A 14,605-nucleotide genomic window follows, 5' to 3' on the forward strand; every position below is an offset into this window, starting at 1 on the left:
TGATGCCCCAGAATAGTCTCGCGAGAGACCCAAAATGTCTCGCGTGCGACTATTTTGTGTCCAACAGCTCTCCAATTTGTCTAGCTGATGTAGAATTGACCCAGGAGCTGAAATGATATTCCAGAGATGAAATATTAGTTCAACTTCTTGTGCTAGTGCGATGCGACTGAGAGGTGCGCGTTTCACTAGGGATCAATACTCGACGTCGTCTCGGGTTTGTCTATGAACTTGAGACGAATTAGAGCTGTAGTGATGTGGTAATATAAAATGTTAAAAAATAATTCTTGCATAAGCATGATTTACCCTCTCCCTGTTTCTTTATCTTTGTTTATTTACATCGAAATCACCGTTAGTAATTTACATTATTTATATTTCCGTTAAATTAATTAAACCAACTAAAAAACCTAAAATCTTACTCACCAAAAGTTGTAATTCCAGTTGTGAACCTTGCCAAGCCCTAAGGTTTGGACGATCCCTTACTCAACCTATCCTACCAAACCCACGTGAGTAAGGTAACTTGACTAAACGAATGACTATACGGACTTTGGACTTTGGACTTTGGTCTTCGGATTGTGGACTTCGGACTTAAGTAACTAGAAACCAATAATGTACAATTTCGCGTTTATCAGTAAGCAATCAAGAAATATCATATTAATCGTCTCATTTCATTAGTTTATTCTACTCCCTATCCTTTATTTTTTGGAGTGCTTCCCTTTTATCCCACCACTGAACTGAGTTCACATCAACCAGAAATCCTTTATAGACATGAAGACCATAGAAAAAGAAAAAACACACCATGCACGTACATGATTGAGCAATAACTCTGCATAATATACTAAAAAACACATTGAATTATATTTTTATAGATTGACTTAAATGTAAACGCAACAAAGAGTTGTACCTATTTCTGCCACATAATGCAAAGGAATGAAAAACGAATCATTAAGTAGTATTAGGATTAGCACCCCTTTTCAGAGATAAACAAAGAAGTGTCCAAATGCCTTCACGAAGTTGCATTGTGTAATGGGGTTTCACCTGTAATAATAAACCAAATAAACAATACACCGTCATGACTTTACCTTTCATTCTTCTTTTGGAATATGTATCAGATAATTGTTGTTTTTCAGTGCTCATTTCACCCAAATATACATAGACTCAAGCTTAAGTTTCAAATCATTGATCAAGTACTTGCAAATATCAGCGTTTCCATCTACAACAGCAAGATGAAGAGCCAACTCACCTTTTGGATTCTTAATACTGGCAGCTGTTGTCGCCATTCCCATTTCATTTCCAACATCAAGTGCCGCAGTTAAGTCCACTCCAAAGAAAAAAATAAAAAAATAAATAAAAATTGGTTATATAAGATAATACCCATAAGTTTGAGAAACACAAATGTAGAGAAATTAAGAGTGAAGTCTTTTACTTTTGAGACAACGTAGATTTCCATTGGAAGCAGCTTTTGTAGTTGTACCTAACAAATGAAAAAATAGAGAAATCAGAAATGATCAAGGAAAACTTGAATATGAAACAAATAAAGGGTTTGTATGTGTGCAAAGTAAAATAAACCAGAAAAGGGGTGAGAGTGGGTGGGAGTGATGGTGGCGGTTAGGGCAGATGTTGGAAGGAAATGATTCTTTCTTTTTTTTTACCCTAAATTAGAGAAGAAGAGATATTGTAGAACCGCCTATTAGCTTAGAAATGTAGCACACCACCTAGATAAACTTGAAAGTGCCATGTCACAACTTGTGAAACACAATAACAACCATTGGATGGAGGCCCTACGGGCCCCACACCATTGTGTTTTATTAGATAGATACCACTTTCTCTATAACTTGGTTCTAACTTCTAAGCTCTTGTAAGAGTTAAAAGGGTGCGTTCAATATGGCAAATAATTTTTAGTCGGTTTGGTTAATGTCTTGATTATAATTGTATATGTAATGATATTATTTCCCTTAAAAAAATGTATTCACAAAAAAAAAGAAATATCATCTTGCTTACAAAAAAAGAAAAAAGAAATAAAATTTCATCTTATTTTTTACTGATCAAAGAAGGTGCTTAGTATTTTGTAGAGTCTGATGCTTTATGTAAATATACAAATGATTGAGGCAAGCGTGCTACAAGCTGTGCTGCATGATAATGAAATATCTCATCTCATTCTTTTTTTTTAAAGGCTTTGCTTTCCTTCCTTGACCATTTTTCAGTGATTTCCTTTGCTACACTTTTACTTTTTGTGAATTTTTAGCTAGTGTCCTAACATATAGGAGTTCCTTTTTCTATTTTCTTTTTTGCCTGAGTTTACCTTTGTAGTGGTTTATAGGGTTGTGAGAGAGAAGTTCACCCTCAAGAATGAGAGACTGTGGAAATCTAGGAAGCTTCTCGATATCCAGAATCTAACATGAAAAAAAAAATCAAGGTTTCAAATCTTCACTGGAGTGCTGGAACAAAATATTACAACTTGGCAAGGGAGAATAAACTAATACTACCAGGAGTACCAGCTACCAATATGAAATCAATACACATAAATTTTATTGCCAACCTACCTTGCGACAAGAAGATCAAGTCTCTAGTCTCTCAGAGCGAGCCATCGTCACCACCTACACCACCACCTGAGAAACATTTGTGAGCAAATTTACTCTGAATAGATAATATCTTCAAAACCAGCTTTCGCTTTACTACACACACAAAAGAGGTATATATTTGTCCACAATAGCATAGATCTAGAACAGAACATCCACACAAGAACATCTTTGCAACATGTCTAAATAGATAGAATGTTTGCGAGTAAAGAGTCTTACCACCCCGGCTATTGAAGTTCCAATCTATTCCTGCAACCTTATGCTCTGGGTCTCCTAAACTCGGTGCCTTGTCATGTACAACAAACTGTCCACCAAATTAAGTAAATTTAAAATGTAAGCAAGAGTAGAAAAAACTCACAGTTGGTCCAATATCACGAAACCCCGAATCATTCATACTTATCTCCACTACTCTGATATTTTCTGGTATTTTACTACGTGAATTAGACCATTATACAACACAAAAACTTAGTAGTAGTTAGTCTCACTATAGAATAATAAGTAATGTAAGACACCATAAGTAATTTTACGAACCTGAGTTGCAGATGCGCACACAGTCACATGTTTAAACTTCCATATAGTAGTTAGTACTCTTACAAAGGCATTCTGTCTAGGAACTACATCATCTCGCCAATTGTCCGGACGACCCTGTAATTTAGGTTGTAAAGCAAGCTAGTAAAGAGACTTGCACCATACTTCTGTAGGAACCGTTTTTTCAGAATGACTATTTCTACAAACCGCGAACACCACGCGCAGCGGAATTAATGGGTGTCCACGATTTGTGATTGGAAAACATACCTTTTAGATCTAGTTTTGATAACTCTGAGAATTCAAGCTTCATGAGTCCGAATCAACAATCAACCCCTTGATCTTCTGTTGTATTCCTTTAGAATAGATTGGACGTTGTGTGGGCAACGATCTACCAATCCCCTTCTTTCTCTCAAGATCAGAAACAAATTCAGATATACTTTTCTTGCCTATTTTTTAGAACAATGAATAGTGAATTTCGGCCAGAGAAAAAGAGTATTCTATTTATAGGCTACAACAGGGACCATGTGGAGAAATTAGGGTTGGGCCTCCTCGACGGGGCTTGGGCTTCCCATGTTCGCCCCAAACACATGGCCCAAGTCCATCAACAAATGGCTTATTCCACTAAAGGCCATTGTTGCACTACCGCCCTAATCCCAAATTACGTGTCAGCATTTATGGGCTCCATATTATATGCTCGTTGATCTCACCGTGTTTAAGATATCGAATGTCCGTTGATTAAGTCAAATTACTAACAACTACATTAATCAACTTCTTATGTCTTTGAGTAGTACCACTCAATCTCATTGTCATGTCAGAATAAATCCACCTGCAGGGTTTACATGACAATCTTTTTGAGCTCCTCAAAGGGACATCATCAACCCGACTTCTTGCGGGACACAAATTCCTTCTATAATCAACATCACACCTTATATATAATGTCATTACCTAATCCATCGAGTTTGTTGATTCACAAATGAATCTCACTCATTGATGATTTAAAGCAATGTATAATGCATGTAAGTGCCTGTTATTATATCTAGATTACGAGGACAAGCATCCATAATAACAGAGGCTGCAAATTTGGTACCTCAGATGATATTAGGAAAGAGAGCATCATGAGGTTATCTTGGGCTCTTGTTCACTCTAGACATCCAGAAGATGTGCAATGTGGGATAGCCATGCTTGAAGGTTTATCATATAAGCACTATTGCATTTCATTTATTAGGTTCTTTATTACCTATCCAAAGTAGCTCATGTGCTGCATGGAGTTCATGGTTTAATTGGCCTTCATTGTGTTGGTATGTTTGTACTGGTCTAATCTTCATTTGAATCATGTTATAACTGACCAACTTGGTTTTTCCAGATTCTTTGGTCAATCTAGGTAGCAGCCCGCTACAAAAGAGAGAGACGCTTTATCTTCTGGCAGTTAGGAATTTGAGAAGTGGTGAATATTCGAGGAGTAGGCAGCTGTTGGAACAAATCTTGGATGTGCTCTCTTTAATTTATTCATTTTAGGTGCTGCACAATAACACGGCTAGAGTACTCCTATTGTAGGTTTAGGATGAAAACCTTTATGCTATATTGAATACTATGGGAATATATCGGCATAGTCTAGATATAGGTTAATATGGTAAGATATTATCTCTAGGATTTAGGTATAATTCTCATACCTATTTTTCCATATTTATATACTCAGCCACTCCTATTTAAACATTAGCTTTTCTTAATGTAACAACTAACTATCATTGAATATATATTCAATCTTTTCCATCTACTCTTAATTCTAGTTGGTATCAGAAGCAAGGTTTTCTACAAAACCCTAAGAGCCTACTGCTCTACTCTCTAAACCAATACTCTGAAACCTATTGTTTCATATCTCATACGATGGTGAACACCGCAACATCTAATGCTCTTGTTGTCCCGCCGATGATGAATGTGTTGGTGGCATCAGAACCGATGTCAATTCCTGGTGGGATCAAGTTGAAAGGCCCTAACTTTGATGTCTGGTCGCAATTTGTGACTATGTTTGTTGTTGGCAGAGGCAAGAAGGGATATCTTACCGGTACCACTCCGAAACCTGATATAGGCGCTGCCACTTACGATAAATGGGTTATGGATGATGCGATTATGAAAGGATGGCTTATTAATTCTATGGAAGCGGAGGTAATGTTATTATTCATTCATCTACCTACTGCAAAAGATGTTTGGGATGCTGTTTCTCGCACTTTCTATGAAGGTGTTGATAAATCAATACTATATAATTTATCTCGTAAAGTTATGGCAACCAAACAGGTGGGGAGGCCGATATCAATATATTTTTCAGATATGAAGTTTATTTGGCAGGAGCTTGATCATCGTAAACCTATCCCTTTTGATAAGCACCCAAAATTGTATTATAAAACCCTATAGAGACGTAACATTTCAACAACGTAAAAATGCCAAAAGACCAGTCCGCCACTGGACACACCACGTAGACCTACTATGTAGGCTCACAAAATTTGATGAGTCATCATGCAAGTCAAGACAAAAGGAACAAATAATTGGAACAAAATGGACACCTTGCATGCAATTAATGGAGTTAGATAAGATTAGGTACTAATAGTGTAAACCATGCAAGGTGTCACTTTGCTTTGGTTTTTTTGGATAAGATGGAAATTAATAGGAGTTTGTGTTTTACGTGGGATAGGAGGAGAAAGCTTTCTTATGTATAAGGGGGGCTGATTTTGGAGCATTAACTCCTTTTTTAGATTCCTTTTTTCATTCCTTGTCTAGTAGTTTAGTTTTTAGTTTTTGTTTTTATGTAAGAAAGCTTGTAATAGTGTTAATGGAGAACATCTTTAGTTTTTGAAATAAACTTCATCATTTCCTTAGGTAATTCAGGTTTTAGTTTTTCTTTTCTTCTTCCTCTCTCTCATTAGCTTATATAACTTGTAGTTTTTCAAATAATCTAAGGATCATGAGCTAAAACCCTCCAAGGTGGAGGTTAATGATGCTCATGTGAGGATTCATATATGTTTCTTAGAAGTAGAATTCACTTCTTAGGACTAAGGACACATGTAGCACACTACCCCAAAATGGTAGTGTTCGGCCAAAATTGAGGCCTGGAGGTTAAGAAAGACTCGCATGCGCCACCCTTTTCATGTCTGGGCTAGCCACGCGCGCGGGTTCTATTTGACCTCTTAATTCTTTATTTGACAAGTGTATGTTGTATAAGTCCAGGAGTTGAGATGGTATTTCAGAGATGAAATATCAGTTGAACTCCTTATGCTAGGGAAATGGACTTAGAGATGAGTTCATCTCGCTAGGGATCGACGTTCTATCCGTTTAGGGTTTGATAATGAACCCAAAATGGCTTAGAGATGGTAGTAATATTATTTTAAGGGATTATAATGAGTCCTTGCATGAGTAGCATAATCCTTTACCCTTTCTTTCTCTTTCAATATCTTGTTAAAAATCTTAGTTTTTTCTGTTTTTTTTGTCTCGCATTTTAAGTGTCTGTTAGGATTTAAAACACAGCAAACCTTAGCTAGCAAATCAATATGAAATTTACTCACTAGTTTCCTAAGGAGCACAATAAAGTTGTAATGTTGTCCTAGACTTTAGGTTAGAATGAATTCCTACTCGAGCTAAACAAACGAAGACATGTTAGTAAGGACTTGAGTTTACACCGAACAGAGAAGAGAAATCAAATCTTTATACATAAAGTGTAAATATCACCTTTTACGCTTGAGCAGATGTTATCAAAGATACAGGATGGTAGAGATCGAAGAAGAACGAGTTTATTTGTTTCTTGCTCATCTAGATGATATATATGATTCCATTCGAGGGGAAGTTCTCGCATTGATCCACTTCCGAAGTCTGAAATCGTTTTTTCTCAATCGATGCGACGTGAAGAACAGCGTTGGAATACTATGTTGAATCAAGGAGATATATCCCAAGTTGCTATATGGCTAAGAAATATTTTCCATTTTCTTTTTCTCAACATAGTCCTACAAAGACAGTTGGTGGTCGGTGTTCTCATTGCGAAAGTGACAAACACCTTGAGGAATCTTGTTTCAAGAAAAATGGGTATCCGAAATGGTGGAATGATCATAAAGAACGATTAAAGGCAAGAAGCAAAGGCAAAGCGGTGTGTACACTTCGATACCATCCTCTGTTTTGGTGCCAGACCCAATAGCACCCTCTCACTCTGTGGTAGACTTTACTCTTCTACAACAGTCAGGTAATATCGGTAAAGCATTAATTGCTACTAATTCAACAAGGGATCATGGCTGAATTCTTGATTCCAGTGCCACAAATCATATGACTTTCGATGCATCCATTTTATGTGATCACTGTTTGCCTAAATGTTCCTCTATTGCCAATGCTAATGGTGTTTCATATCCCGTGAATGGAGCGGGACGAGTTGATCTGACTCCATCTTTATCATTGGAACACACTTTCTTGATTCCTGCCCTCTCTAATAATTTATTATCTGCACAGCAAGTAACTTCACAATTAAATTATTTAGTATTAATCTACCCCAATTTCTGTCTTCTCTAGGATATCAGCAGCGGGGAGATAATTGAGCGTGGTAGTAAGAGAGAGGGTTTGTACTATGTTGATGATGTTGGTGCAAGTCATTCTCTATTTGCAAGAGGTGCGTTTAGTGTTGGACAAGATCAAGTTTGGTTGTGGTATCGACGGTTGGATCATGTCTCTTTCGGCTATTTAGCACATTTGTTTCCTGCTTTATTTTCCAAATGTAAACCCTTAGATTTTCAATGTGAAACTTGCATTTTGGCAAAAAGTCATCGTGTCCATTATCCGCCTAGTTCTAGTAAAAATTTGTCCCTTTCTCATTTGGTTTATTTAGGATGTTTGGGGGGTGATAAATCATAAAAATGATAAAGTTTACCTCTGAAATGAGCGATAAAACTCAAAATGTAAGTAAACAAAAACTTAATTCGTGCTTAAATTTATCAAAGATTGTTCTACTCTCGATCTATTGAGCGGATATAGTGGAGTAGAAAGTTCGTTCTACTCCTAGTCCTTTCCAAGATGTTTGTGTTTTCTAGTCTAATTACTATACTCTAAGTCTAATGAGAGATTTCTGAAATGATAACTAGACTACGATGCAACTACCCACAAGATGTAACTAGTCGACTATTTAAACAACTATGGGAATACTACGTCGATTCTATGATAAGGAGTTAGAGGGGATTGATTCCACCTTAGCTCAACTTAATCCACTAACGGCGAATTTAATCGTCAGTAATCCGAATTGAATCGCCGTAGAACAATGCGGTTATTCCTAATCCCTAATTACACATGACATTTCTACCAATTCATAACTAGCATGTGAACGATTACACCCATTCTCATGGTGAACTAATCATTTCTAGAGTGGAAAGAAAATTACAGCTATTCAACATTAACACGAATCAAGCTTTCATCAAGGCTTCTCAACCCCCTCTAATGGAGGTTTAGCCGAGAATCATCACGGCTATCATTCCCAATCAAATTCGAACAAGACATGATATAAAGATTGAAACTTTGCTTATTTAAACTCAAATGGAAACTACTCATGCAAAAATCTATTCAATCTAATAAAGACAAATAATTGAATCTAAGAATTGAACTAAATAAGTAAATGGAAATTGAAACTAGATTACCAAGAACACTATTTTATTAATCTAATGAATAATAAAACAATGATTCAAATACTAAATGAATAATCTACTTTGTTTTAAAGTAATTAATTAAACATGAAACTAGATCTAAAACAAGATATGAAAAACTAATTAATTAACTAAATGAAATTATAAAACTAAGTTCTAAAACTAATTAATGGAGGCTAACTAATCTAGGTCTAACTATCTACCATTAACAAAGAGTCAAGCTCTTGTTTTTATATGTTTCAGATCCAAAAATCGTGCATGGGCTTGGAGCCATGTTTTGGGCCAGAGAATCAGGCCCAAAACCCAATTTTTTCAGTCCAAAAAGGCCTATTCAGCTGCAGTTGCCTTCAACAGACTTTTCGTCCACTTCTTCTCCTCTGATTGGGTCAAGGGTTCCCCATTGGAAAAATCTTTCCGAGCCGGTCGTTTTGACATAAGGTAGGCCCAATTCCGAGGTCTGAGTCCAAAGATACGGCCTTCGGAAGTTCTGCTGACTTTGTGTCTTTGTTTTACGCCGCGTCGACTTTTCAGCTTTTGACTCGGCTTTACAAAGGCTTTGTCTTCTTGAATCTTGGCCTTTAATCACGGAACTCCTTAGCAACCGACCTTTGCTCCTTTATCTCGCTAAAGTGGCACATTTCTACACATCATGGACTTTAAAGCCTGAAATGCATAAAAAACACGTAATCAGTATTAACTCTTAATTATTACTCATATAATTGGTCTAAAAGTATGATGGTTAAGAGGTTAAAACTACAGTTTTGGGCTTTTATCAAACCACCCCCAAACAGCATTTTGCTTGTCCTCAAGCAAAGATGAGAAATTAAAATAAGTGACCAAAAATGGAGTTCTATCTACTCTCGTTTCGCTGAGTGCTATTGCATTGACCATATGCAACAAGGCCTTAAACCACTAGGAATTCCCTAGTGGACGAGTTATAACCTCGTGAGAGTTTTTCGGTGAAGGTACTCACAAACTTCATCTATACTACGACTAAGAAATAAAACTATTGTTTCCTTATTCATGCTCTAAATTAACTATACCCTCTCACTAGCAATGCATATAGAGTAATCAAGTTGAAACCTAAGCTAATATATGCATAATAATCAATCATCTACAATAAACATATATCAATGAGTAATACTATGAAATGCCTAGTAGGTTCGTTTTAAACTTCGGAATAAGCGTCCTTAAGTAGGTTCTCACAATAATAGTCAAGATACAACACTCGATTTTTCCCACTCAAGTTTAATTTACTCGAGGTTAATGCGGTGGGGCACAATCTCAATGACAACAAGGAAGCGGAGTCGATCAAACACATCTGCCACTTACTATCACACTAACCTATTCCTAATTGAGCTAGAGGTCTTTATTAGGTGTTGCGGGGATTAGGAGATGGTTTAAGAAGGAAGGAAATGGATATTCAAAAAGGACAAGTCTGAGATAATAGAGTCTTCATATTATGTAACTAAAGAAAACCTTGTTATTTTCTTTTGCTTCTATACTTTGTTTCCATCCTTAGCCATATTTTTCTTTTTATTTTCTTTGGCTTTTGACTCCCTTTTATTCTATTTTTGGAGCTTTTATTTATTTCTATTTTTCTTTTTCTTTTCCTTGGATGGAAACTTCTTTTCTTTATTTTCTGAAGCAATTAACTAACTTTTGTTTACACAGGTTTTTCTCTTCTTCTTTCTTCACTCATTCTATTCTCAGACTTATTCTAGATTGGGTAAGTTGAATTTTTTATTTTGTTTTGTTTTTGTAACAGGGTAAAGGATTTGTGGTTTATGAAAGGCTAAAGAATGGCTTAGAGGGGCGACTAGCGGAAAATAATTCATAGGTTTGAATTTCTGGCTATATCGATCCAAAGAGGGCCTAAATTCTCGCTTAGGATATGGTTTAGTGATCAAGCAAGTGGATGTGTGATTTCTCTATCCAGATTTTACTTCTCCCTTGTGTCATTTCTCAAATGTTTCGCTCATATAAGGCTTTAGGCTATATTCTCACAGGATTTGTAGAATAAGTACTCTAGCCTAGAGTTCAGAAACTTACTACTAACAATCATAGGTACTCATGTAATATATTTATAGATAGATGCAAAGATTATTACCTATATATTAATCTAAGTTTCTAAAAATTATTCTAATGCAAAAGCTACGTGAGACTTCTAGATTATTAAGAGCATAGAAAGAAAACAATACCAATATTCCTAAGTGTATAACATGAACTTATTTATTTATATTTTTGAATTTTTGAAATTTTAACTAGAAAACAAATGCATATTATACATATTTATATTCTAGCGGATGCCTTAATTACCGTGTTTTATGCCCCAAACAAGAAGCATGCTTTGTCACGAAAGCATTTAAATAAAAGAGGGTAGAAAAATGCCATGGAAACGTGAGGAACATCTGCAAAACAAGGTTAAAACATACTAATATAAAAACCGGCCTTAACTCTATAAGAGTTCCACCCATTATGGGGTTAACAAGAATCAAATTGCTTGGGACATAGCGGACACTAACTAGAATTAAAACTTACCTTATCTCTCGCTTTATTCATCATCCTCCTCATCCTCTTTCTTCTATAAAGAAGTGAGGTTCCTTCAGCGATCTGCCATGCCATGATAATTTGCCGGGCTTCCGCCATTTATCATCTATTATTGCTAACCTATTAAGCACCACTTGGTGCGGCAGGGTATAAGGTGCAACCTGATGAGGTTGTATCCTCCACCCTTGCCAAGTCATTGCGGAAAGATCGAATAATACTATTGGTGGGTCACATAGTGTCGGCCGTAATCCAATCCGTGAAGCGTGTACAAAAAATAGGAAAGAAACATAACACAATAACACGGAAATTATAACGGGCATAAGAAGATACTTATGCTTCATGCTATGGGCTCGAGCTAAACTAGACATCAAGGTTAGGGAAGGTCATGGCACATACGTCCAGTGGCTAAAACAAGGAAAGGTTGCAAGTGGCATCATTTGAGAAGAAAAATGCCATTCCCCTAAAATGTTTAGCATGATCCAAAACATAACAGTTCCTATGTTCATGGACAGGCTACCAAAGCGGCGTTATATTCCCCTTGGTCCTCGATCACGGAAAATGCCTGCCCATCGACTCATGCAAAAACTTCATAAGTGTAGAGATGCATATTATCTACCCAATAGCACCATGGGTCTTGTATTTATTTATTGGGCATAGCAAGTCCAAGAACAAATGCTAGCAAGAACCTGGTAATTTCCATTGGTTCATCATCAATGTTGATGGAGAACACTTGTTCTCCATCTGGTCTCTCAAAGAAAATACAGTTATCATAAAAATAAGATGCTAGTGTTGGAGAATAAAGTTCAGCAGATCTTGCTATAAGCAGTTCCCAGCCTACGTATGTGATCGCCTCGCGAAACCAAGCACCATAAGTAGTGCTTTGGAACAAATCTTTGAAAGACTGTTCCAGTATTATTGTAGGAGATTTCATCTCAAAACGATGCTCTGGAACAACTGCAAATGATCTGGGAACAACCCACAGAAAACTCAAAATTTTTGTATTTATGGAGGTCGAGGCAGTCGCGCTCCACTTGGCCTTGAGTGCCTCGATGATTTTCGAGTTCCAGTGTTTGAAGCATGAGTCGCGCTCACCTTGAAGCGCAGAATTAAGCTCGGTGCAAAATTTCGGAAGAGACTAGAGAGGTGGAGTGCTCCAGCAGGCCAGGCGCGCTCGAAGTCTTGATTTTTGAAAATGGTGAAGAACAACCGGAAACGTGGGAGTGAAAGGTGAGTGATGGAAGTTAGGTGTAGTGTGGGTTGTGAGTGTAGAATGAATGAAGTTTTTATAGGTTTTAAGTTGCTAAAAGCGGATCGGGGAAGTTGCCAAAAATTTTTACGGCAATTTCGGAAATACTAAAATTTTCAAGCCGAAGCGGAAACAACTCATATTCTTGATTCTAAAATAACCCTAGTATCTTTTTAGGTTGAATTTAGGATAAAACTACCTAACTTATCGAGATTTCATCCTACCATGATATTTATTCATAGATATGCCTAATCGGCAATATTCTCACCACGACTCGAAATAACTTCTAAAAAGCGAGGGTCATATAAAAATCATCTTTGGAATAGATAATACCACCCCCAAACAATTTGGGAAGGTGGGATCAATATTAAACAACCACACACAATGAAAATAACGCATTATATTAAATTTTTTCATTCAAAGTACATTTCACTACAAAATTAAAATTACCGAATTAAAATTTACATTAAAATAACTAACAATAATAAAACTACAAATAAAAATCATCAAGCTATACTATCCCTAAACCGTCGATCTTGGTAGCGGAGGGCACACCTTCGAGGAGATGGCTCGAGGCTCCCGATGGGCCGACACCATTCGTCTTTCAACGACGGTCGTGCCTCGATGATGTATCCTCGGAAGGAGAATCCCCATGAGGTGGAAAGCGTGCAAGCATATCGGCTCGAAACGGCGGCTGAGCTTCTAGCTCGGCCCTCATCATTCCCCTTTGCTCATCCTCCGCTGGAGTGCGAATCTCGAAGTTATGGTGCATAGTAGCCTGTCGAGTCGAGGAGGTCTTCGCAGATAGTATTGAGTGAGCATACCCGCGATGAATCCGACCATGCGTTACGCATCGACCAACACCTCTCGAGGCATCAGCATCAAAACATGTCAAGTCCTCCTCGTCCTCCGAGTCATTCTCATTTCCACCATCCTCCTCGTCCTCTACCATATCCTCGAGGCAACCTCAAACTTGTTGGATACACTCCTTATAAATCCGAGGATTTGATTGTAGGGTGAGGTAAATCCTATCGGGCGTCGGATTAAGCTCTCAACTCGGACATGATCTTGGTTATCAAAGCGGGGAGAGGTGCAATAGACTTCCCTACTCCCCTAATCATGTTAAGCAAAAACTCCAAGATCTGAGAACTCATACTTACGCTCTGGAGTATCCATAGAATGTGGAGGCCGATTCGGACCGATGTCGGTGACCTTCTCCTTCCCTAGGGCGTTCGACCAATCCATTAAGCTGCAGCCACCACCGGTTGGTTACGAGAGGAATGCTGGCGAACACAATCGCGAGCTCACATTGTAGTTCCCTTCGGTAACGATCGCGTTCATCAACAGCTCTACCCCATTATATTGGGACTCTGTAGCGTGGCATCAAGATGGATTCTCTAGCGATAATGCCTAGAATCTCGACCAACAAACCAATGATTACTTCCTTCCTCTTCTTTGCCACCGTAACAAAATTCTACTCCCATCCAACTCCCTCGTGTTGTAAAACCGTCGGACTAACTCTTCGTGGTAGAAGGCATTGCTGGAGTACCACAAGCTATTCCAATCTCTGCTAATCATTTCGTCACCGTAAATAGGCGCGAAGTGGTCGCCAGTAAATGCTTGCTCCGGCAAAATTCGATGTTGTTGAGCTATTGGAGTGTTTGGAATGTAGTGGGGAAGCAATGAGGGACAACCTCACAAAAAAACGATGGTGGTGGTGGTGGTGGTAGTAGCGAAAGCGTGAATTTTATTTTATTTTTTGGTGGTTTTTGGTGATTTAAATTGGTGGAGGTGGTGGTGGAATACGGTTTTGAGAAGATTTGGAGTGGGTTTGGATGTTTGGTGTATTGTGTTTTTTTTTTTGTTAGGGTTTAAAGCTTTGTTTTATTGTTAATGGCGGTTTGGGAGGATGAAGATCGCTATTTGTTGGTGTGAAGGTAAAGAGCTTGAGTCTTGGAGGGTGCTGGAGTTTGAGTTAGCCCAATTTCGAATTTTCGAATTTTTGTCGATTTTAGCGACTTCAAACTAATATTGCAGCCGTTACC

General features: G+C 37.6%; 1 protein-coding gene across 1 annotated transcript; it reads left to right on the forward strand.

Annotated features, from left to right (window-relative positions):
- Positions 1-4,988: 4,988 nt before the first annotated feature.
- Positions 4,989-5,513, forward strand: LOC147487421 (uncharacterized). Its single transcript, XM_086574029.1, has one exon. It carries the CDS (start codon positions 4,989-4,991, stop codon positions 5,511-5,513), a length of 525 nt encoding a protein of 174 aa, XP_086430155.1.
- Positions 5,514-14,605: the final 9,092 nt, after the last annotated feature.

This window comes from Coptis chinensis, chromosome 7, assembly GCF_015680905.1.
Source record: "Coptis chinensis isolate HL-2020 chromosome 7, ASM1568090v1, whole genome shotgun sequence".
In the NCBI taxonomy this organism is placed as follows: Eukaryota; Viridiplantae; Streptophyta; class Magnoliopsida; order Ranunculales; family Ranunculaceae; genus Coptis; species Coptis chinensis.